The sequence below is a fragment of the Indicator indicator genome, chromosome 29, assembly GCF_027791375.1.
Source record: "Indicator indicator isolate 239-I01 chromosome 29, UM_Iind_1.1, whole genome shotgun sequence".
Classification (NCBI taxonomy): Eukaryota; Metazoa; Chordata; class Aves; order Piciformes; family Indicatoridae; genus Indicator; species Indicator indicator.
The window spans coordinates 11,114,513-11,137,995 of NC_072038.1; the positions used below are offsets into that span (position 1 = coordinate 11,114,513).

At 48.4% G+C, this 23,483-nt stretch overlaps 1 protein-coding gene across 1 annotated transcript in view; it reads right to left on the reverse strand.

Annotated features, from left to right (window-relative positions):
- Positions 1 to 22,880, reverse strand: part of RHBDL3 (rhomboid like 3) — a 59,261-nt gene extending 36,381 nt beyond the window's left edge. The window contains exons 1-2 of the mRNA XM_054393844.1: positions 22,761 to 22,880; positions 19,704 to 19,727 (exon numbers count right to left, since the gene is read on the reverse strand). Of these exons, the coding sequence (XP_054249819.1) occupies positions 19,704 to 19,727; positions 22,761 to 22,880 (144 nt within the window). The remainder of the gene's footprint in view (positions 1 to 19,703; positions 19,728 to 22,760) is intronic.
- Between the last annotated feature and the right edge of the window lie 603 nt (positions 22,881 to 23,483).

The following is a 23,483-nucleotide window of genomic DNA, read 5'->3' on the forward strand; positions in this document are numbered from 1 at the left end:
TGGCATCACAAGCACAGGATGGTATCTTTACTGAGACGTAGAAACAGCAACCCCTAGTTACTGCAACTCACAAATTCCATTTCCTGGGTAACACTTAAAGCACGTGTTCCAAAACTGGTGTGACCCCAGCCCAGATGATCAGAAGAAGAAAGCGGAGGAAGCACAGGCAGCAACCATACTTAGAAAGCCAGCATAAATAAGAGAATGCATGTTATGCTCCTCAGGAATGAGGAAATCAAAGCAAGCCCAACAAAGAGTCACCTGAGAACTGCAGCCACTGAATGAGGAAACAAGCCAGGAGGGAGAGGCAGAGAGGGAAGGCTAGGAAATTGCAATACTCTTCCTATTCATGCATCATGCTGCATTTCTGGGAAGTGGGAAGAGAGTTGGAGAAAAAAATAAATCTTCTCACCTGCTAGGGTAACTAGAGAGACAAATCCACCCAAAACAATCCCACCAGGCTTCCACTGGGGATTATTTGGCCCATGAAGTGGGGCTAGTTTCTAGCAGAGCATCTTCACAGACTACACTGCAGACTGCTGTGCTGCGGATGGTCATGGAGAAGGGAGTGCAAAGACACAAAAGGAGAGCTGGGGAAGGGGCAGGAGGAGAGGGCAGCCCAGCCTGGCTGAGAGGAAGCCCAGATGAATGGAGAAAGGCAAACAAGGAGGTGAATGAGCAAGAGGTGATGAATGGTAGGGAGGGCATGGAAGTTTTACACAGGGCAGAGAGCAAAGAGAGACCTGAATGGGGAAGACTGAAAGATGCCGCTTGAATGGAAGGGGAAAGAGGGAGGAGAAACAAGACAGAGAGCAGAGCAGCACCAAGTGAAATACTGCAGGCAGAATAGCTTCCCACATGGACTTGACAAGGCCTTAGAGAGAGAGGTAACACAGCATGAACTTTAATTCAGGAGCAGAAAAGCTGCCTGGAGCAGACAGCATTAACATTGCCTGTCCCTCCACCACTGGGCACCTTCTTTTCCCCCAGTCAACAAATTCTCATGAACCCAGAGAAGCTCAACAGCAGCCACGAAAGGCTTGATGGCCCCATCAAAGGGAACTGTAGCAAAACTGAGCCAGTGATACGGAAATAGCTGATGGGATAAAGCACCAAGATAATTACAAGCAGCAGCCCAGGAGATGCTATAGGTAGGACAAGGTGCAGTTTCCATGTATGACATAGAAGCCCCTGGTACCATGGTATTATCTGCAAGGTTTTCCCCCCCTTTCTAAAGCCAGGATAAATTGTTTCCAAAGAAAACTTTTCCAAGCAAAAGCTTGGAGATGTCAGTCATGCCAAGGCTTCCCTGTGAATCTGCCTTAGCTTGAACATTGATTGTCCAAGGCCATCGATTCTACAAGGCCAAAACCTCGGACATTGCCATTTTCAAAGTGTTCCACTAGAAAATCACCATTTATGTTTATGTTCAGAGTGCCCAGATGGTTTGGCTCCAGTCAAATTCAATATTTTGCTCACAGAGAAACAAAAAGCATTTTCCCCAATCTTTTGGGGAATTACAAACAAAATTGTGCTTACCAGTATTCACTCACCTCCACCCTCTTTACAGCTAGGGAAAAAGCAGGCATTTAGACAGGACACATCTTATTACTTGAACCTCACTGGCAGAGCTCAAAACTGGATGCACTCCATCCCTGTTGCATGTGCAGGTTTAGATAGGCCAAAGTTCCTGTTATCCTCCTAGGTCTATCAGTCACCCCTTGCATGATCCTGGGTCAAATCTAATTTTCCCAACTGCAAAGCAGAAAATACAGTGACTCATTCTGCAAACGACAGTGTAAAGTCTTAAATCATAGCCCTTTATTCAGAATGTCTTTCGTATTTGTCGGAAACAGCCATTTTAAAACCAACTCAGTGTCTGGAGCTCATGTTTTGTTCACTCATAAATAGACTCCACTGTCACATAAGCTGAAATAGGAGGTCACAGAAACCCAGTAAAAGGTGGGACACAGCCCTCAAAAACAAACACAATGGAAAGGAAAATAAATTTAAATTTGAGACTTGACCCTACTTTGCCTTTTCAACACATCAGGGAAGTCAGACATACAAACTGGTTTTTCAAGTGTTGCTAGAGGAACCATGAGGGGCCCATCCATGCCTCAGCTTGAGGTTCTGGTTCTGTCCTCTTCTCTTTTGACCTTTCTCACACCAATAAACATAATAATATCAGTGCAGCTGATTTCAGGCAAAAAAATGACAGCATCCTGGAGTCAAGAGCACAAACAACAACTTGGCATGAGGACTTTGCCCTCTTCCCAAAGAAACAGCAAAAGAATTCCTGAGAAATCTGGGCTGGATCATCAAACCCTCTCAGGGAGGTCCAAAAACATAGGGCAGAGACTTGGGATCCGGCCGTTAGCTATCAGGTCTCTTTCACAGAGTGCACTTTGAAATTATAATTTGTGCTCTTGATGATTCACAGTGGTACCACCTCATAAAGAGCTCCACTTCATGAACTGAAATCCCAAGGCAGAGAGATGACTTAACTCACCCAAGCATGCAAGAGGCTTAAAATACTTGAGATGGGCTGCCCGGCTCCAGCCACCTCCATGAAGCACTGCTACATCGCACCTAGTAACTGACTAGTTCAAGCTGGAAATTGCTAAATACTAGAGGGGTAAGGAGGGGTTAAGATAAAGATCAGAACACCCCGAAGAGGTATGCTAAGTTCGGAGATATCCACAAGCACAAGAAAAGAGGTGCAGGTGTGAGAGTCTCTCCTGGAAGCAGCAGGGAGGTGAAGAGATGCATGTGTGTTTGCAGAGGCACACACAGCAGTGACAGAGGGACTGACAGGGTCTCCATAAAGGCTGTTCTGCCAAAGCTGACAAGGTTGAACGGTGCAGCTTCACAAACCAGTTGAGCCCATGAAGAACCATTACTGCAAAGAGACCAGTGTCTTGCTTTTCCATCTGCCAGCCCAGGCACAGGCAGCTCGTGTTACATATAGCACTGGGAGAAAGGGGAAGGGGGTATGAAAAATTCTCAGTGCCGTGAGAGGAGCAAACCTTAGCAGCACTAGCTCCTGCTTTGGGTCAAGAGATGACATGACTCCAGCCTGCCTCCTGACTTGTGCTTCAGCTGCTTTCCTCTCCCTGCAGTGCCTGCCTGCAGAAGCAGCCAGCTCTCTGGAAGAAATCCAAACATAAGGAGAGGTTACCTGTGCCTGAGGGAAGTGACAACAAAAGGCAGGTCACTGCTTAGTCTGAAAGCATTCAAGCAGGATCAACACCTACTAAAAATAGAAACATAAATAAACACAGAGATGCCCTAGAGAAGAAGGATCTGCTAGGCAGAACAGTTCAGAACACTCAAGGCTCCTTGAACCTGCACTTCTGGGAAACTGGTAGCTATCAGCTGAATCAGGCAGTCTTGTGGTGCCAGAGGCTGGGAGCTAACAAGTCACCCTCCTTCCAGGAAGGGCTGCTGCAGTACCCATGCTGGTTGGGACCAAAACCGTCACCCTCTCCCCAGCCCACACTCAGCCTGGGAACTCTGGTCCTTTTCTGTCCCCAGATCTAAGTGTCCCATATCAAAGAGCTGAGGCAAAGCCACTACCACAGCTTGGGCAATTTTCTTATGCAAATGACCTCGGGGTAATTGGGACAGTTACACTGAGTCCCTGACAATGTTTGCCTTTGTCACACCAGTGGTAAATACAGACTGAGCTGCTCCTAAGGATGGGGGTGGGGGTGGGGGGGCGGGGGGTGGGGGGGGGTGTGAAGGGGAGCTCCACCAAGGGATGGCACCTCAGCTCCTCAGAGGGATGATAAGGAAGCAGGCGCTGTTTAAACACAAGACTGCTCTCAGAACTGTGGAGCTGATGGGCAAGGAAGGAGGCAGATGCTGCAAATAAAAGTCTCTGGCTGGAAGTCTCAAAAATATTTAGGAAAGCACAGCCACTGTGGTAGGCCCAGAGAGCTGGCCCTAAGCATCTCAGCCCACAGGATTCAGATACCCAAGAAGAGCTCCCACCAGAGCCTAGGCTGGCCATACTACAAACACCCCCCCCCAGCAACTGCTGACAGTCTCCATCCTGCAAGCACACCATGGCTGGCTCCAGTTCAGTCACTCCTGCACTGATGGCTTTGCTTCTTGAATATCTCAGCATACTTCAGCCCCCTGAATCTCATACACATGCTCTACTTTTGCTGTACCCCCCCAGGGCCCATGCAGCAGCCATGGAAGGAACCTAAACAAAAAGCAATCACCCCCTGAAATCTCATCAGGCAAACAAGACTCTTCCCACCCATTGCCACAAGGACTGAATGGAGAGGGACTGAGCACCCCCCGCCCACCCCTGCCTGGTGGTCTTTTTGTCTGGTGACCTTCCCCACACAAACACAACCCCACGACAATCAGACAGGCAACATAATGCGGCAGCGCTGGCTTTCCCAGCCCTTCAAGGCAAGCTGGGGAGAGAAGGGGGGAGTGCTGGGGAGAGCTGAAAGGATCTGGGGATGAAGAGCAGACAGGATGGGCAAGGAAAGCAGCATTCTAATTTCTACTTGTACAGTCCCATGAGTCAGAATAAAAAAGAGTTTTAATGAAAGAAACAAAAGAAATGTTATCTCAACTGGCTTAAAGGGACATGGGAATACCAGCCAGGGGGATTTTCATACCCAAAACCATATAAATTCAACAACCCTTCTAAAACCTGTGAATATCTTCTAGTATTCCCTCCAACAAGCCCACAAAATTGAGCCCTGTGGTGCCAATTCTGCTGGTTTTACTTGGCTATCTGAGATGGATTACATATAAAGTTTTGCTTTAGATTGGTAGAAAGCTTTTGTGCAGCTGTAGGCAGCACCACCACACATGGAAACCCTCCTCTGTGTGGTAACTTCAAAGCCCAGAAAGTCTGTCCTGACTGGAAAAAGCGAGTCACCATCTGTGCAACAGACAGAAAATGTGCCTTCAGGCCCCAGATCTTCCTTGCAAGGTAACAACTACCCTTTGGTTCCTGCAGGACACACATCACCTGTGGGAAAAAGCAACGAGTGATACTGTGCTAACCTAGGAACATGTAGGAATATGCAATCCTCATAGAATGTATCTGCTAAGTAAACTAAGGATCATTAACTGTGCAAACAATAAGAAGAACTGAATCAGACAGCCTGGAGAGCATGCACAAAGAAGCTCAGCTAAAGGCCATAAAGAGGAAGAGGATGGATGCCCCAAACTACCACCAGGAGACCCACACAGTATATATCTTCCAAAATACCAAGGGATGCTTCCCCTGCTGCCCATGCACTACAGGCAAAAAACACAGACTCCACAGGAAAATGAACCAAATGACACAGAAACATCGTCTCTCAGGGCCTGGGTTCCATGAGCTTCACAGGGCCCTCAGCTGTGCTTCAGGGCACAGGAAATCTAGACCAAGTGCCTTTACAAGGAAAGGAGGCTGTGCTTTCACTAAAACCTAGGACCTGCATCCCATGAAATCCTGGCAGCTGAGGCAGGAATAGAAATCCAGGCTATGGGAAAGCACTTGTGTGATTCACAGACACATTAACCACCTAGGGAGCCTGATACAGTGAGAGCTGACAACTCAACTCCTCCTGCCAACATCCCCAAAATACTGCTGTCCTTATCCACATCTTCATTACAACACTGCAACCTCACAGTGGAAATCATCTGAGGAGCCCAGTGTGAAACCACCTCCATGGGACAGTGCAGCTGATATAAAGAACCTTGACAAAGGCTGCACACAAGCAGCAGGGTGCAGGAGGGCTCTCCCAAACCCAGCACACCAGGCCACAGGTGGCCAGCTGGCCCCAGTGAGGGGACATGGAGCTGCAACTGACTTTTGCTTATGTCCTGACATGAACTGGAGCAACTGGAAGAGCAGTAGTGCTGAGCCCACACCCAATTGGCAAACATCCCACAGCAAGGATACTGTCGCCTGTCAGTCCCTGCAGCATTAATCCTCTGAGGGAAGATCCCATCAGCACCATGCTAAGAGGCAATCTCTCCAGCCAGACACTAACAATTAATGATAGCAAAGATGAGGGAGGGAGGGACAGATGGGGAATAGATAGAACCAGGCTCTGTCCCTGCATATTTCCCGGTGCCCCTTCATCCCAGGCTTGCATCAGTGATGAAGACCTGAAGTATTTGTTTCACAGTGCTAAAGGCAAACCCAGAAGTGCTGATGCTTTCTGAGTGCAGCCTCTCAAAAGCTGAGGGATCATCACAAACTCATGTCCTTGAAAATGAAATGTATCACTTGAGTGCTCTCCCACGGAAGGGGTGCATGTTGTGTGAGCTTCCTTTAGTAAAACCCTCAGCAAAACAAAATTAATGTTTCCATGTCTGCGTGCTTAAAGAACTACTGTAAAATTAAAATCAGGGGACGTCCTTACCCTTCCAAAATCAGTAATGAAATCAGCATGAGGCCCCCAAAGGAAACAAATGAGGCCCCTTCAGAGGGGGCAGGATTTCATCTGGTGTTTAAAATCCAACAGTGGCAGATCTGTACTTATTTTAATGACCCAGAAAATCCTTTTAGTTCTCTGCAGCCCTTCATGAAAACCTAATAATGAAAAATTACCTACTCCAACATGGCTTTTCCTGAAAAACAGTATCTGAACAGATCTCCAAAGACAGACAGCTCTGTGGGCACAGTGAGTTTGTCCTGCAGTGCTTTGTTTTCAGATATCATTGCACACATTTTCAGATATCATTGCACACATTTTCAGATATCATTGCACACATTTTCACAGCTTCCTTGTTATAACATTTGATACAGAAAAAGTATAAGTGATGCTCACGGACAAAAGGACAGCCAACCCTCTGCAACCACAGGGCCTCTCCATTTGTGTTGCTTTTGTAGCAAATAAGGCCTGAGCTGCAGAATTCCAAGTAAGAGATCCTCAGGAGACTTCAAAATTCAAGCAAACCATTGCCATGCAACCTTAAATGCATTTATTTTCATGAGCATCAAATTCTGTCTCTTAATGGATCAGTCATCCTCTGCAGCTCCCCAGCCTGCAAGCTGCTGAAGGTCAGTGGAGATGCAATACCAAAATGCTTTCCCTTTACATCTGGAAAGGGAAACTAACACCCATTGTCATTCAGCTTAATGAGCACATTGCCTGCAGGAGCAGTAACAGAGCCCTCAGACCCCAAGAAAGCACCCCAGATGCAGTGAAGCACTGAGCCCTCTACTTTGAGGCTGTAATGCAGAGTTCCCAAAGAAATCCCATTCAAGCCCTGTGCAAAGAGGGAATTCCTTGGCCTTACATTTTCACCAGCTCACTACAGCCCCTGCTGTAGTGCAGGGAGTGAATTCAAAGGCCTGGTCCTCACTATGGCAGAAAGATTATCTGAACATACATTAAAGCCCTGGAACGATTTGTGAGCCTTTTTGCCAAGGTAGGCAGCATTACCAGCTTTAATGTACCCATGCTTTTCATCTTGTAACAGCTCGAGAGGTGCTGGAACATCTATTATTCCTCCTGGAACAGAGCCGTGCTCTGATATCACACCTACAATTCTCTCTTTTTTGTGCACAGCTATCTAGAAGCAGATGTGAGAGAGCTTCTCAGCAGCACGTACCCCTTCTATCATCCCAGGGAGATGAATGACCCTCCCCAGTGCCCAATCCAGGAACAATTCCAGCTATGGCAAGAAGAAAGGGGTCTATTTTAAGCTTGTTGAAGAGGTAACTGGGTGCTGCAGGCAGAAGGACAGACATGGGGAAAAGTCTCCTGTAAACTGATTCTCATTTTCTCAGCTGAGCACCAGGCAGGTAGCAGCTCGAGGAATGAGGGGCAATCCCACAATCAAAAGGATTCCATTCCTTGTTGTAGTTCTGTAGCAGCCTGTCCCTCATTGTAACAGGTTCTGATCACTGATCTCCTTATTCCATGTTCCCACCTGTGAAACTAAAGGAATTGATAATGAAGAACAAGCTTTGAAGCCCTCGAAGAGGAAGAGCTATTGCAGTGCTGAATAAGGCAAATTCCCTACAGCCCACAGCCACTGCAGTGATAGAAGCAAAAGCCCTAAGGTGCAGAAGAATCAGGCCCTGAAGGAAACTAAAAAGCTCTGAGAAAAGATAAAAGATGCTGAACATGGAACATTAACACTGCTTTACTGAACAGAAATCCTTCCCAAATGAGACAGAACTGCAGTGAGCAATCAGGGCCTCTTAGTCTGGCATCCAGGCTGCTAGGTGAGACCCACCCCTCCCAAGAGATCCAACTGAAGGGCTCACTCAGACCCATCTCACAGGCACCAGCAAGAGCAGCTTTTCAGAAAAGAAAGACAGGAGCTGTTACACTCACACTGTTACACTGAGCAGCGGGGAAGAAGCAAACACCACTTTATTCTCAGGTTTTGCTACTCTAACTTGTCTGTTGCATCAGATGTCAGGGTGATAAATACCTGTTCAAGAAAAAAAACAGGGACAGCAAACCCACCCCCTGCAGCTAATCTAATTAAGACACAGGATAAAGCTGTAGAGGTTAATCAGATCTGAGCCACTGGGTCGCTCTCTGCTGCTGCTTAGTGACATATCTGGTGAGCAACACCAGGGAGATGAAGGCCAGACAGAAACAGCAAGGATCTAGCTAGCTCCAGGAGACAAGAGCTGCTTCTCTGCTGCAGCAGGAGGAAGACAGAGTGAGGTCTGCTGGGCTCAGAGCTTGGCTGTCCTGTGAAGCCTCATTAGGTGCCAGCACACTGTGGCCCACAGACTGTCTTAAGACAGCCCTCACAGCAAAGACCACAGCCGTGGCTGCTGGGTGCTACCAGATTGGTAACCAAGATAGAAATTTACTCAGCCCATGAAATCACAGGCAGCTCCTCTTACCTTGTGTGCCTCACCTTGCTAAACTCTTTAATCCAAGGACAGTCACTGCCACTGTTTCTCAGTTTCTCAAAGGAACCAAGAACCATAGCCCCTGAAACCAGAACTTTTACTCTTCCTGTGGGAAGTTTTATCCTTCCTTTAAAGACAATGAGTTTTGTAGCAATCAGCCCTGAAACTTGTCAGGAGGAAAACTACATTTTATACTCTGAACTTGAAACACAGAACATTTCAGTTTAAAAATAGCTCCCTTTTTCACTGTCTGCCAGATCTGGGAGGGAGGTGAAAACCCACAGGGACTTGATTTGATGCATGAAAAAGTAGAATCTATAGCAGTGAGTATGCACACATGCTTATTTTAGGTCAAATAATAGCTCTGCAATAATACTTCTCTTAGCAGAGAAAACCAAAGCTTGGGATAGAGCCATGCTAGCTGCAGCTCTGGGACTGAGCATCATGACAATTCCAGTGTGCCCATCGGAAACAGAATATTAAAATAAATTAATAATTTTTAATTTTTTTTTTAATCTCATCACAGTTCTCCAGCCTTTAAGGTGGTTTATCTTTCAAACTCCACATACCTGCTCCTGCATCTTGCAAGACACAGAATCATAGAATGGCTTCAGTTGGAAAAGACCTTTAAGATCAAGTCCAGCTGTTAACCTGGCACTGCCAGGTTACCACTAAACCAGCACATCTACCCAGCTTTTAGGGATGGTGCTCCACCACTGCCCTGGGCAGCTTGTTCCAGGGCTAGACAATCCTTCTGGGGAAGAAATTGTTTCTCATGTTCAACATAAACCTCTGTCTGTATGACCCAGGTGTGGGCACTGGCCTGGCCAGCACACAACCCTGCAGCAGGTAGCTCCACATCAAGCTCCCTCATTCCACAGCCATATAGTGGGCAGCAAAGGGACCTGGTATAATATTCAGCCTTCCTCCCCTGTCTTCACAACAGAGGGAGAGGACAGGCCATGTACAGCCTGCAGCTTGATGAGGAACTGCAGCTCAAACATGACTCCTTCAGAGAATCCTATGTTCTGCAAAAGGGTCAGCTCTGCTCTTTGGGGTGATGAGCAAAGTGGTATCATGTGTCCCAGTGAGCAAAGGCTCTAAACAAAGCTCTGCCTCTAGCTGAACTAATAGATCCTAGCAAAGGAGAGCAGGGATCAGCAGGCACAGCGTTAACCACACAGGCATTTAAGCATCCAGTGATAAGGGCTGTGAGTAATTCAGGAGTGGCAGGACAGACAGAAGGTTGCCTCAGTCACCTGATTAGGTGGGAAGAATGGGCAGCCATCCCCTCTAAACAGGTGTAGGATGCCAGAGGCTGGATCATCTATACAATGTCAGTAAGTGCCTTGGCACTGGGGAGGAACACAACACCAGGGCACTCCAAAACAGCCCTTTTCTGATGTCACCAGCACAACTGGCACATGCAGAGAGGCCTCATCACAGCAGGCAGGTCCAAAGCAGGGCTGACTGCCTGCTGACACCAGAGAAACACCCTGGTGTTCCCATTGGGAAAGAGCTCATTCAGTTACACCTCACCAGGAACAGTGAGCAGAGAATGACGTCAGGAAGACCACAGCACTCACTGCAGAAAGCATCTCTCCTTGAATGAACTGCTTTGGCTCAGTTTGGGTGTGTGTGATTCAGGCTGGTTTAGACTACAACAAACCATCCAGTGCAGCTTTGTGTCAAACACCTACCCACACATCAGCTACATAATTAATAAGGATGAAAGAGAACACCATTATCCCAGGATGGTGTTCAGATTCTCACTGTAGAGCTTGGTACATTCTGTTTAGCCTTGGAAGTCAGCAAATGGAACATACTTCATGCATTGTGCTACATGCTTGGTCATTAAACACAGGCTTATGAGCCCATAAAGTCACTCTTGCCTGTGAGCATGCAGGATTTTTTTGCATGAACTGGTTTGGTTTGCAGTAACCCCAAAAGTTAATTAGTTTTCACATTTTTATTACTCCATATTACTCAAACAACAGCCTGGCACTTCTAGTCATCTGGAACTGTGTAAAGTCCAGAAAATTCTCACTGTGCTTTCCAGGACTGTTTGCTAGGGCCATAAATCAGCAGCTGACAAATGACTTTTCTGCCCCAGCTCTTCTTGGCCACTGGTCCCAACCCTAAGAGATCCCATAAATCAGTGCAGCAATGGCAGCTCTGAGCTCATAGGTCAGAGAGGGAATAGGGCTAGCAGATGCTATTTCAGTCATATACGGCAACTCTTTCAGGAGACACTGTGGCTGTCACTGTCCTGGGAGCAGTCACCCACTGGACCTGACTTGCTGAAGGGGAGTGTGCAGCTTTAATACCCAGCCAGCCTCAGTTCTCACAGAACTGTGAAGCTGTGCTGCTGCTCTCTGCACCACAAAAGCTGGTTCCTGTCACACCTGACAAGCAGATAAACTGGCCGTTGTGCTCTTTCCCAAAAGGACATGGCTCTGGCCTCTCCAAATGCCTAGGAGAAAATGACTGCAGGCAGGAGGTTCCCATCAGCACACTACAGCCTGTGGGATACAGCTTGACTGGAAAACACTGCAATAGCAAAAACCTCTGGTAAGGGTGCCCAGCACTGGAGACTCCTCTCAAAGAGCCAAGCGTACTCGAGTTCATAGAGCTCCAGAGGAGACGACACCAGGATTTTTAACATGTGGAAGGCACAAGAGCAATCCTGCGCACCTACACACATGCCCAAGACATTCCCAAATCCTTCCCAGGGCTGACAAGTTCAAGTGTGATAAAGCACATATACAGCTTGGTAAAGATTCTTCAGACACTTTATTTAGGTTGGAAGGAAGTTATTCCTCCAGCCATGGTCTCCAGAAACAGCTCAGAGACCAAAGACAGCAGCAGGAGAACCATCTCCCATGCTCTTCACAGAAGTCTCTCCGATAGGGGCTGCCTAAATGCAAAATAAACGCTTCTCCAAAACCCAAAATACTATTGACAAAGGACACATGAAGGAAAAATGTTTGTGATTTCCCTGCTTGAGAAAACCCAGAGACATAAATCCAGCGATAATAAGACTGAGCACAAAACCAACTCCTCTATTAGTGGCCAGGAGGGAGCAGCTGAGGGATGAGGCAGCAGTTCAAATGGAAGAAGGAACCACAATAAACACTTTTATTTTCCTCCCCAGTGCAAAGAACAAGGTTAAAACCCAACATTCTCCCATGGAGACCACTGCCTGCAGTGAGGAAAGATGCTCAAGGCCCAAATCCCATTACCTCTCAGCATGGCTGGAAGCCAGCAGAGGGGAAGAAGCATGGGGCTGTTTCAGAGGCTGTTCTGGTACCAGCCTGCTTTGCTAGTCCAAGGCAGAGCACATAGGATCAGATAATCCAGTTTGTGAAGCTTTCCATTTTTCACATGATCCTCTCTCTGCCAAGGCAATCACAGCTGCATCTTGCTGGCTGTAGGCTGCCAGCAACAAGCACGTCCACTATCATCAGACATCACAAATAAGTTTGCTACACAAAGTAAGGTCTCCGTCATCACTGGGACCTGATCGTGAAGGATCCCAGAGGAAAAGAGGTGCCTCCTCAGGGAACATTGCCCTGAAGAAGTGCATGAGGCTAAAAGTTTGATCACACTCACAAACAGCTTTGCCTCCAGCAACCTCACTTATTTGCTACCTCAGGAAACTCCAGGGATTGCACTGCTTACAGAGTGTGTCAAGTATCAAAGAACATGAAGAACAGTTCCTAGGGGTAAGATTGATCTCGCTTGTTTAGCATCCTTTTCATACATGGTTACTTTTCTCACCAGCCACACAGGATCACTGCAGACAGCTGTTCCTAAGCAACAGGAACAGACACTAGGAGTACATTCTGTGTCTTGCTGGTGCTAGGGTTTTAATTTAGAGTTGAAGGAATTCAAAGTCCAAGGGAGACTTGGTGTGATCACAAACATTCAGGACTTTCTTTACACATTTCACCAAGACATCTTGTCTCTGGTGACAGAATATCCCCAGCATCACCACAAGCAGCCACCACTAAGGAGATTGGGAGAGGAAAGAGAAAGAATTGACTGTCCCATGTGCTACAGCTTGAACCAGCAAACATGAAATATTTGAATCATATAAAAATCCAGAGCACTGAGACATCAGCTTCCCTCAGCAGCCTCTACGTACTGCAGGGCAGTAAAACAGCCCATGATCTCACCTTCATCAACTTGTGTTGGTACCAAGTTGAATTCAGGCCAGCACACTCTACAATACCTAGTCAAGAGGCAGAAGGAGATCATAGTTTCCTTGGCTGCCATCAAACATGCCCGCTGCTGCATTTAATTGGCAAACATGCCCTGGTACATTTGCACCAACCACAAATAAGGAAAGGCAACAGCAACATCAGACTTCCTACCACATTTGCCTCCCAGATCTGGTACAGAGCAGCTTTAAAAGCCCTATAAATGTTACAGGCATAAGTGATGATGGTGTAGAAAAGCACCTCCAAACCATTTCCACTCGCTAAGCAGCTGTCTTGTTTCTCTGGAGACTGGATGATCTCTTCCCCTTCTCTATCATAAGGGAGCACACAGCCACAGAGCACAAAGCACCAGCTCATGTGCAGAGCAGCATCAATCCACTCTCTGTTTATGGTTTTTCCCTGCTTTCTTTTGAAAGATGAAGACTTAAATGCTTTTATTGCTTCACTGGTTTTCTATGTGCAAGACAGGATTTGAGAACAATGTGTTAGCAAGGATCTCTGTGCCTAACACCTCTTGCTCACAGAGGGCAGAGTGCAGCTCCCACAGCCTGCCCCTGCAGCTGGCACTGGCAGGCAGCAGAGCCAAAGGCTGAATGCCACTCACCATCCCTCTTGGACACTGCTCTCCAACGTGCAGGTTTGGAGGCAGCTCCCATGTGGAAGGTACACAAATGTGTAATGAGTAAGAAGCCTCCTGAGGCTTTTACAAATCTAGAGGCATCAAGCTGCCAGTAACTCACAAGCTGTGTAAGACTGACTCAGCGTCCATGTGCTTTTCGGTGTGTTTGGTGCGACTCCTTCCAGCTTTCCAGGAGATGCTACCTCTACCAGCACCAACTCAGTAGTGCTGTGTTTGCTGCACTGCTGATATCTGGCTCATGTGGATGGCTTCTGCTCCCAGATGTCTGCACTAGGCAAAGCCAACAGACTGTGTACAGGCTGGTGAGACGAGTCTCCATACAGCCAGGGAAATGGGGCAGCTGATCACAAACCTGCCACCCTGCAGGGAAGGTGTAAGCACAGACAACCCCAGAGACCCGCATCCAGCTCAAGGGCTGGCTGGTGTTCAGTGTGCAGAGGCATTAGAAGATCAAGCAGGAATTTGGGGAATTTTTGCTGTTCATCCTGCAGGAGGCGGGAAGATCATTAGTGACCTCTATGTAGCTTTTTCATGCTGAGCCATCACTCCAGAGCAGTGTGGCTACAAGCCAAATCCGGGTATAAGCCTTGAAGTGCTGGGACATTGCCATCCACTGTAACGACACTGGGGATGGGCACAGGCTAATCCAGGCATGCTAGAAGACAAGACATTACCCTGCAGAGAGAATATTTTCTCAGACAGCTATTTGCCGTTCGATGCCTCAGTTTCCCTCCTTGACTGAAAGAAGGATAATTTCCTCTCCACTCTTTCCCTGAGGCTGCTGTATTCAAAGAGCCTCTGGCAAAAGACAACAAGGGGCTAAGAATCCAGAAAGCATCAGTAAATCAATCTCCTCCAGCAAAACCAGATCCTCTCCTACCAGCCCATTCTTCTCTTCAAGTCTGTCCACAGGGCAATGAATTTGAAGGGACTCTCTTTTTTTTCCCCAACCCTATAACCCGAAGTGGAGGAGTCAAAGGGTTAATGCCGCATGACAAAGGTCAGCCCAGTTTGGGGAGGGAGGAGAAAGGGAAGCATTGTGGCCACAGCCAGCAGCTTGATGTGACCAAAACGCCACTTGAGAAATGTAAAGTGATGGTGCTGCTCAGAAAGAAGGCCTGAGAGCCCTGCCGAAATCCCAGGGCTTTATGGCTGACAAAAGCCCAGCCCCCTGAGTCATTAATCGCATGCTCCATGGCTGGGCCCTCAAAGAGCAGCAGATGACACATGCTCAGCTGCCATTGCCACCCCTCCTCAAGGTAGTGGCCCAGGCAGGTGCAGTCCCAGTGCCCTCTGCTCGAGACTAATCTATTGTCCCTCCTTGTCCTCTGCCTTTCATGTCCTCCAGCAGCCCACACTGACAACTGTAAATGAGATTAAACTTCAAGGCATGGGGCAGATGCAGAGCCCCCTCTGTGCATTGCCAAGAGACCCTTGTAGCTTTTAAAGTGTCTTTGGCTTTACAATGCACAGCTTGGTGGAGGGGGAGAAGGGGGCAAATTTCTTGTCACACTCACAGAAGCATTGAATACAGCAGACAAGGCAGACCCTGGTTTCAGGCTTGGATGCTAATCTGTTACAACTGTGGACAGTCTTCCCACCAGCACCTCTGATTCTCCACTTTAGGAGATGAAGTAACAAGTCTATGAAATAATCTCCTCTCTGAAGCACCACTCCACATAAATACAGACATATGTTCTGACAAACACTGCTCCGAAAAGCCAGCTGTAGTGCAAAATTCAGACAGGGACCTTAAGGTTACAGACAAGCCTCAAAGAGACCTGCCTGGCAAGGCCTTCCAGCCAGCAACAACAGGCAGGGAAACTTGTCAAAGTGAAGTGTGATATTTAGCTCAACAGTGCCCCAGTAAACAAACTGGAATTTCTTTCACAATGTGGGAAATATCTCATCCTACCTATGTTAAAAGCCATCCAGAGAAAAGGGACACAGTTAACACAGACTTATTTAACTCAATGATCTTTTTTTCTCAGCTACTATCGGCCATGACAATAGCTTGCCTGATTTTATGGATTGCTTTGCAATTTGAGTCATGCAAGAACCAGCCCTGGATTTAAGAAAGCTGCCAAGTCAGCATCTTTTCAAGCATATTTTAATGTTTTATGAGACCACGGCAGAGCAAGTTCAGCTGCACCCACTGCTGGTAGTGTCAGCAACTGAACTCCTCCTGGCAAGTGCATGTCTGGTCCACAATATCTCTACGGCCTTGTTTCTGAGCTCAAGTTTTCCATTAGCTGCCTACACAGACTGGGTAATTTGGCCTCTCTCTGCGTTCCCCATAAACTCTGCTCATCTGTTGCCATCACACCCACGTACAAGTCTCAGGAAGGAATCCAGGATTTCTAAAGCAGCTGCAACAAAAACACAGCCTGGATTGACAAGCAATAGGATCAAGGTGCTGAGCCAGCGAGGAGGGGCTTTTCTGAGAGTTTTGAGTGTGTCTATTTAAGACAAGTTTGTTGTCATGACTACAGACCAGGGTATCGGTGAGAAGAAGTGAGAACTCTTTGATGACAGCTGATAAGGTTAATTCACCCTTGAAGTCCCAGCAGTTACTGGGATGGGGAAACAGAAGATGATCCAAGCTCTTGGCATCTAACAAGGCTAAAAGCCACTGTCAGAAGGCAGATCTGTCCTAACCACAAACATTGTCCTCCTGGATAGCCCTTTTCACTCAGCACAGCCAAGGGATGGATAATACTGATTATCTGTGGTCATCTCTAAAGCAGGGGCACCCAAGACCCTAGAAAGGACATAGCAAAGCAGGAACAGGCCCTCAGGAGATTGATGTGCACACTCACTCTCTCTCAGACAAAGTGGCTTCAACAAGGACAATGAGATGTTTTAAAGTTTGTGTGCAAGGCAATTAATAAGGAATCATATTAGAAGTGTGAAACTGTGAGGACATGCTCCTGGGACTATCACATCATAAACTTTACCAGAAGATTAACAAAAGATATTGCTTTGGTCAGCGAGGAACAAATGAAGACAACCCCAAGTGACTGCAGGGTGGGTAGAGAGAGGCAATGTCTTGCTCTGCTCAGAGCTTGAATTCCACACAGAGACAGCGTGGAGTGCTCAGCGACAGCGCAGACTCTGCAGAAGGCAGCAGATGCGGAGCTAATGTGTGTGTGGGGGTGGAGGGTGCTTATGAGCACAATAAATAAATGTATGAATCCCTATAAAAGTTCCCAAATAAAAGTGAGTTAGAGCTGCCCGAGGGCCATGGCCTTGTAATAAAACCCACATCTCGTAAGCACGGAATGAAGCAGCAGCTGTATTGGAACTGCCTGGCTGCAGCACTGAAAGCCTGAGTCTGTCTGCTCCCAAACACTGAGGTGAAGTGCTGACTCCTCCAAATTCACAAAGAATTTTGGGACTTGCTTCAGTGGAGTCAAGACTTTGCCCTCAAAGCCTAGGAAGCAGGATTGAATCTGCCTCTTTGTTTCGGTCAAATTTAAGTTCTTTTACTTCTTAAAAAGCAGCAATTTGCAAGTGGCTGGAGATACTGACTTGAGTCACTGACAGCTCCCAGCATGACCCATTAGAGCTAGAGCGAAACAAATAAAAAATTCCTCCAGAAAGCACTTTCAGTCACTTTTATCCCCCAAAATAAACAAACAAAAAGCACTGTGTTATAGCTGAGCAGCAATTTTCATCAAGAACTTTTGAATATTTAATTTAAGATGTTGGAGGTGGCCATAAAAAAAGCCGAGCCCTTTAATTTTGTATGCCTAGATAGAAGCTTTTTTTGTCAGTAACCCTAAATAAAAGTAAGAAAAACAAAATCTTCCCACAGAAAAAAAAAATTCTCCCCTCAAAAGCAAGTGGGGAAATGACGATTTCTGTCACACTCTATCAGCCCAGAAAGAAGAGACTTGCAGCCTGCCAGCCTGTGAACTCCCAGCTTCTCTGACATAGCCCTCCTGTGCTCCCCTGCTCTCCTGGGAGGTGGTGAACACAGAGGCCCACGTGTCTCAGCTGACAGGGTGGCTATCAAACTTCAGCCCCAGCCCATGGGTCACAAATGCACAGGGCACGTGGATCTCCAGCCACACATCTCCACTTTTTAAGTCCACACAAGGCCAGGTCCCATCTCCCAAGGAGAGCTACAGCTATTCCAAGTTTCAACACAGAGGCTTTCTGTAGCTCTCAAGCCTGTCCTCATGTTTCACATGGATTCCAATCAGAGCCAAACAAAACGCTCCCCTCTCCCACCAGCATGGAGCTGCTGGGAATAGTAACCTTGTTCCATGACAAACAGAATCTTGCAAATCACTGCAGGGCTAATTGCACTGCTGGTACCATGCTCAAGGAAGACGTCAGCTCCTTGGCTTTGCCCACAGGCAACAAGGACATTGTTGATTTATTCAGGACTCAGGACTAGTTGTCACAGGTTGCATTCTCTTTGATAATGACGCCTTACAGACAAGGCTTCGATTTCAGCTGCAGCCCTAATTGAAACATAGCTAATTATTGAAGGTCTGCCTTTATAGCCCATTCCCTTGTTACTGGGGCAATGTTCTGTAAATCCAAACAGTCAAACTCTCCCCTCCCTTAAAAGAAAAAGAAAGAATGAACCTCCCCCCTTCTACTATTCAAGCCAGTCCAGTGGGAAATTACAGATTCCTCTCTTCGAGCCTGAGGTAGCTACCAGCCAAGAGCCCCATCCCACAAGGACTCAAGGACTTCAAAGGATGCTTGTAGAATCAGACTCTAAATTAAGGCCAGCGTTTGAGGTGGGAGAGAATTCAAAGTGGCTGAAACAACCATTCAGCCCAGATCACCAGTAATTTATCCTGCATCCACCTCCTGAATGGCACCATACCCAGGAGCCTCAGCAAACTCAAACACACCACACACTTTAGGTGTGATCAACAATGAGAGTAATCCAGTTCCCAACTGCCAGCTTGCCTGACTGTACAGCAACAAACGTGCTGCAGTCCAGACACGTCGCTCAGCAGTGGGCACAGCTGGGCGGGTGGGAACCAGCACTCACCAGGACAGGCAGCCCAGTTATTAGCTGGATGCTAATAGGAGCCCCAGGTTACCAAGGACATTCTTTTGAAGAGACTGCAGCAGAACTTTTGGGTTTGCAGCTCAGCCAGATGTAGAAGCAAGATTATCACCTCATAAAGCAGGGATAAAATCCCTCCCAAACTTCAGTATCACCAGGATGATGCCAGCTCCAGAGTAAGTCACTTGCAGAAGGTGACATTTACATGCATGCAACAGCACAAAAGGTTATGGCATCAAGAATGTGCTGCAGTTTAGAAGCAAGTCAACCCTAGAGAAGTTCTTCAGTTTATAGCTGCTTCACATTTCAACCTGGCAGGTGGAAGGAAGACCACAAAGCAGACATGTCAGTTACAGCAGCTAAAAGCATAATTTACAAACTAGAATCCACAACTCAAATTCCCAGCAGATGAAAGCCAGAGCTCCTCAGAGCTGTGCTGATTTCAGTCAGCCATGGATCTGACCCAAGGCATTCACCTGATAGAGCCACTGTCTTTGGTACAGAAGCAGATACCTTGCTAATTCTGCACACGTTTAAAGTAGCAGATCCTTTTCTAGAGGATGCAACCCCACAAAAGTCACTTTAGCAGCTGAGGTGCCATTCCAAAGTGGGCTGGTTTAACAGGTCTCAATTTACCTGCCTCAGAGAGAAGATCTTTTAATCCAGAGAGCAAGGAGAGCACAACTAGCAGCGAATAGAGTCCCTGTGCTATCAGGGATAAGCCAGGCTGGGCCTGCTTCTGTCCCTGCCTGCTCTGAAGAGGAACTGAGAGGAAGGCCCAAAGCAGTAATGATGATTCTGACTTGCACACTGGCACCCTGGGGATTGGGAGCACAAAGCACGTTCCTCCTAGGCTGTATTTTAAATGCAGGGAAGATCTAGTACAAAGGAAATTAACTGGAGGTTAGACTCTTTGCTCACTAGACAGAGACAATTCATCAGTTGTTCACATACCTGATCAAATAAGGCTTTCCAGTGCTGAGAGGCAACGCATGAGGGAAGAAAAAGAAGAAAAAGAAGGTATAAGAGCAACGGCATTAACATGCAGCAAACTGTAGAAGTATATTCTAATAACCAAATGATTGAGTGCCATTTGCAACATCTTTCTTCATCCCAGAATCACCTGCCCTTCCAGGGGAATCTACCAACCCCAGGGAGGACAGTTCTCATTTACAAATCCACATGAGGATGAACTCAGAACATTCATGTGTTAATTCTGTTTTCTCCTGCTTTGTCTGCTTGTGGGCAAGCAAGGAATAAAAGGCTTTTTAACTCACAGGGATCAAGAAAGCTTGGTGTATATTGAGGGGAGGGAGGAATTAGCAGTGGTTTTTTAGACCACTTTCTGAGATTTTGTGACCCAACACTGGCACAGAGACCACCTTGATGGTTTGCCAGAGTTTTGTCTGCTGCCTTCTCCTAACTGAGGCGTGGACTTGCTGCAAGGTCTCTCTCATCTCCATGGGGCAACAGTGGGGTAACCACTGGCTTGGAGTCCTCAGAATAACCTTGCACATTTCCAGCTCTCCTGTCTGCAGTGCTGTTCAACCCAACCCTTGGTTTCTGCCTCATTCACCTTCCCAGAAAAGCAAAATTAACAAAGTAACAAACATCAGACTTGCAGAAGCAAATTTTCTCACTGTGCTGTGCACAAAGCAGAGCTCTGGTGAGAGTCTTATCCGGTCCTGGAAGAACATTTCACATGTTAGGCAGACCTAAAGCAGAACTGACTGGAGAGACAGTGCGATATCAGGCCACTGAATTCCACTTAATCAGCTAAATTGTTGGCTCCCCTCCTCCCCAGGACTGTGTCCCATTCATCATCATAAATCAGCCCAACACTTTAAATAGAACATTTTAGGATTGCCTGAATCCTGGTTTTGGGCAACACTGCTCCAAGAGTTGAAATGACATCACAGCTGAGCTGTTACACACTGCAAGGCTGTACCAGCCAAATCTCCACTGCCTAATACTGTAGTGGTTAATAACACATAAAAACCTGACCTTGTGTCACTTCTTGCTGGTCAAGTCAGAGAGCTTACATCAAGCTTTCAAAAGCAATCTGAAAATCACCACCAGATAGGTCTCAGTGGGGCACACTCCTAGCACAGAGCAGTTTGGGTTTTCAGAGATGATGCTCTGTAGCCTGCTCGATTCAGCAGGAAATCTTGGCTGAGGAGGAGGAGGGGGACATTTACACCACTTCCTGCTGCTCCAACTTGCAGATGATATACAATACCTCAGGCTTCTGTCACATCATCTACTGCCAGGTCTCAGCAGCTTCCTATAACCAATGCAACTGGCAGGCTCTAGCTCCTTTTGTTGATTGCAGAAAACAAGGTACCAGAATCAAATGACAATGCAGCTCCCAGCGTAAGGGCGAGACACTGTGAGCTGGACCAGACCCAGGCTGTCCTACTTCAAGGTCAGGCAGCAAGTCAGCAGCAGAACTAGGATGAGAATCTGGATTTCACCAAGGAAAGCTCAAAGTCTCTCTCCAGTCTCAGGAGCCAAATCCAGCCAGGCACTCATCACCTCAGCATCTCCTGGGCCCCTGGCAAGATTGAATTGCTAATGGCTGTATTCCTGTGGAGGCTGGAGCAGCTCCAAGGGGCCCATGTATATCACCACAGGAAATCTTTCTTGTAGACCATGCAGATAAGCACAAAATTTGTCAGGAAAGAAAAGGTTACAGTCTGAGGTAAACAAGCACTGGGATTTGGAAACGTGGACCAAGAAAGCTCCTGGAAAGCCATCATTTCCAAGTGAGAGCCACACATACCCCAGGCATGCTCCTCTTAGGACTGCCTGACAGTGTTGCAGCAAAGGTCAACAGCATCACATGTTCCTTCCCGAGCTTACAGCGCTTTAGGAACAGCCTGGGGAATGCAGCTCACCCAGGCAACTGCACTTCCTCTGCTACCCTCTGGGAGGAAAATCCAACGGCAACCAAATTCTAGGTGATTGAGAAGGGCTGGGGGGTGAGAAGCAGGCACTGCCTCTAAGCAGCCCCTGGCGGGTTCTGTCACAAAAGCAGAGGGTAAAGGGAATGGAAAGGGGATTGCTGGAGGCTTAGTTCACAAGGGTCTCTTTCACACTGCTAAAGACCCGAGTCAGAACCCAATTCAGAAAGACATTCAGTACCAGTGCTTCATGTCTCTGTAGGCAGGAATAGAGGCTGAGCTTGCAGACTCTACACTTTGCACAGTCCTCATCCCAGCAGAGTTTGCTGGAAAGGAGAGCTGCAAGCAATCTTGAGATGCACCAGGAACGGAGGATCTGCTCCCAGACAGGTGCGCAGCTTGCTCCTGCCTTCGGGACTGGTAGATGCTTAAGTACCGCCTCAGCTCTGCGGGCTTTGCTGCTCAGCCCCGCAGGAGCAGATTCAGAGCACGCAGGACCACTTGGCTGAGCAGAGTCAGAGAGAGGGTGCCAAGTGATCCCACCCTCAGGTGCAATCAGAGCTGCCGAGGCGGGGAAAAAAAAAAAAACAAAAAAACCCCACAACTTCCTCGGCCGTTTGCTGTTCAGGGAACGGAGGACGAAATAGGCTCCCGAGAGCGGGAACGTTTCCCATCTGTCACCCTGTGAGTGGCTGGGGCTCTGGAAAAGCTCTCTGTCCCTAGGAAGCCACTCGAGCCGAGGCGTCAGCTGCTCTTCAGCGTCTACAGACGCCTCTACGCAGCCCCAGCTGGCTGCAGTCTGCCGTGAGCCAGCATCTCCCCGTCGGCGCCGAGCGGACCGGAGCCTGTTCGAGCCGCTGCCGCCGGGGCTTTCCGGGCTGGGGCAGGGACAAGGGAACTGCTGCTCCGGGGACGGAGGCAGCCCAGCAGTTACCAGAGCCCGCAGACATCCGGTGACGAGGGGAGCGCAGGGCGGCGGGGACAGCGGCTTTGCCGTCACCCTCGGGGGTCACCAGCCCTATTCCCCTCCCAGCCCGCACTCCAGCTATAAATAGCTTGAGCCGATTAACCTGGCCCGGGTGGAAGCCAACGAGCAAAGGAAACTTACATCCTCTGCAGCCATAGGTAGGACATCCTCAGAGTCCAGCACCTCGATTTCCTCCGCCTCCGAGCTGGCAGCCACAGCAGGGGAAGAGCTGGCGTGAGGCTCCGGCAGCTTGTCTCCCATGCTTGGAAACGGTCCCCTCCAGCCCCCGCCCCCCCTTCTCCCCAGATCCTTAAAGAAATTAAACCTCGCTGCCGCTTGGCAAACTTTCAAGCGCAGCCCAGCCTGCCTTCATGCCTCCTGCAGCCGGCAGGGGAGGGAATCCTCCATCCAGGGACATCCAATTAGCGCGGGCAGCGCCGGCGGGCGGCATCCCGGCGGCCGGCTCCGGTCGGGGCAGTTCAGCCCTCCCCGCACCGCCTCGGACAGCTCGCCTCCTCCCGCCGCCCCCGAGCCATGCCCGGGGGGTGGGCTGCCCCTCCCGCAGAGGGGGAGCTGCGCGGCCCCGGGGGCTCTCGGAGGCAGAACCCAGAGCTGCAGCAGCACGTCCGAGGATGAGGGCTGGGCGGTAACAGGGCGGGGAGGGAGCCCCGGAGCGATCCTGCCCGCGACCGGGCACCGCCTCCCTCCCCGGAGCTGCCCGGCCGGACAGCCCCTGCGGCAAGTATCAGCCCTTTCCCGCTCCCGTGCCGCTCTTAGGTGCTGGTCATCGCGATCCTGCCCCTCCGAGGCTCCTGAGCGAGTGCGGGCAGGCTGGCAGAGGTGCCGGGCTACTGGGGCTTTCTG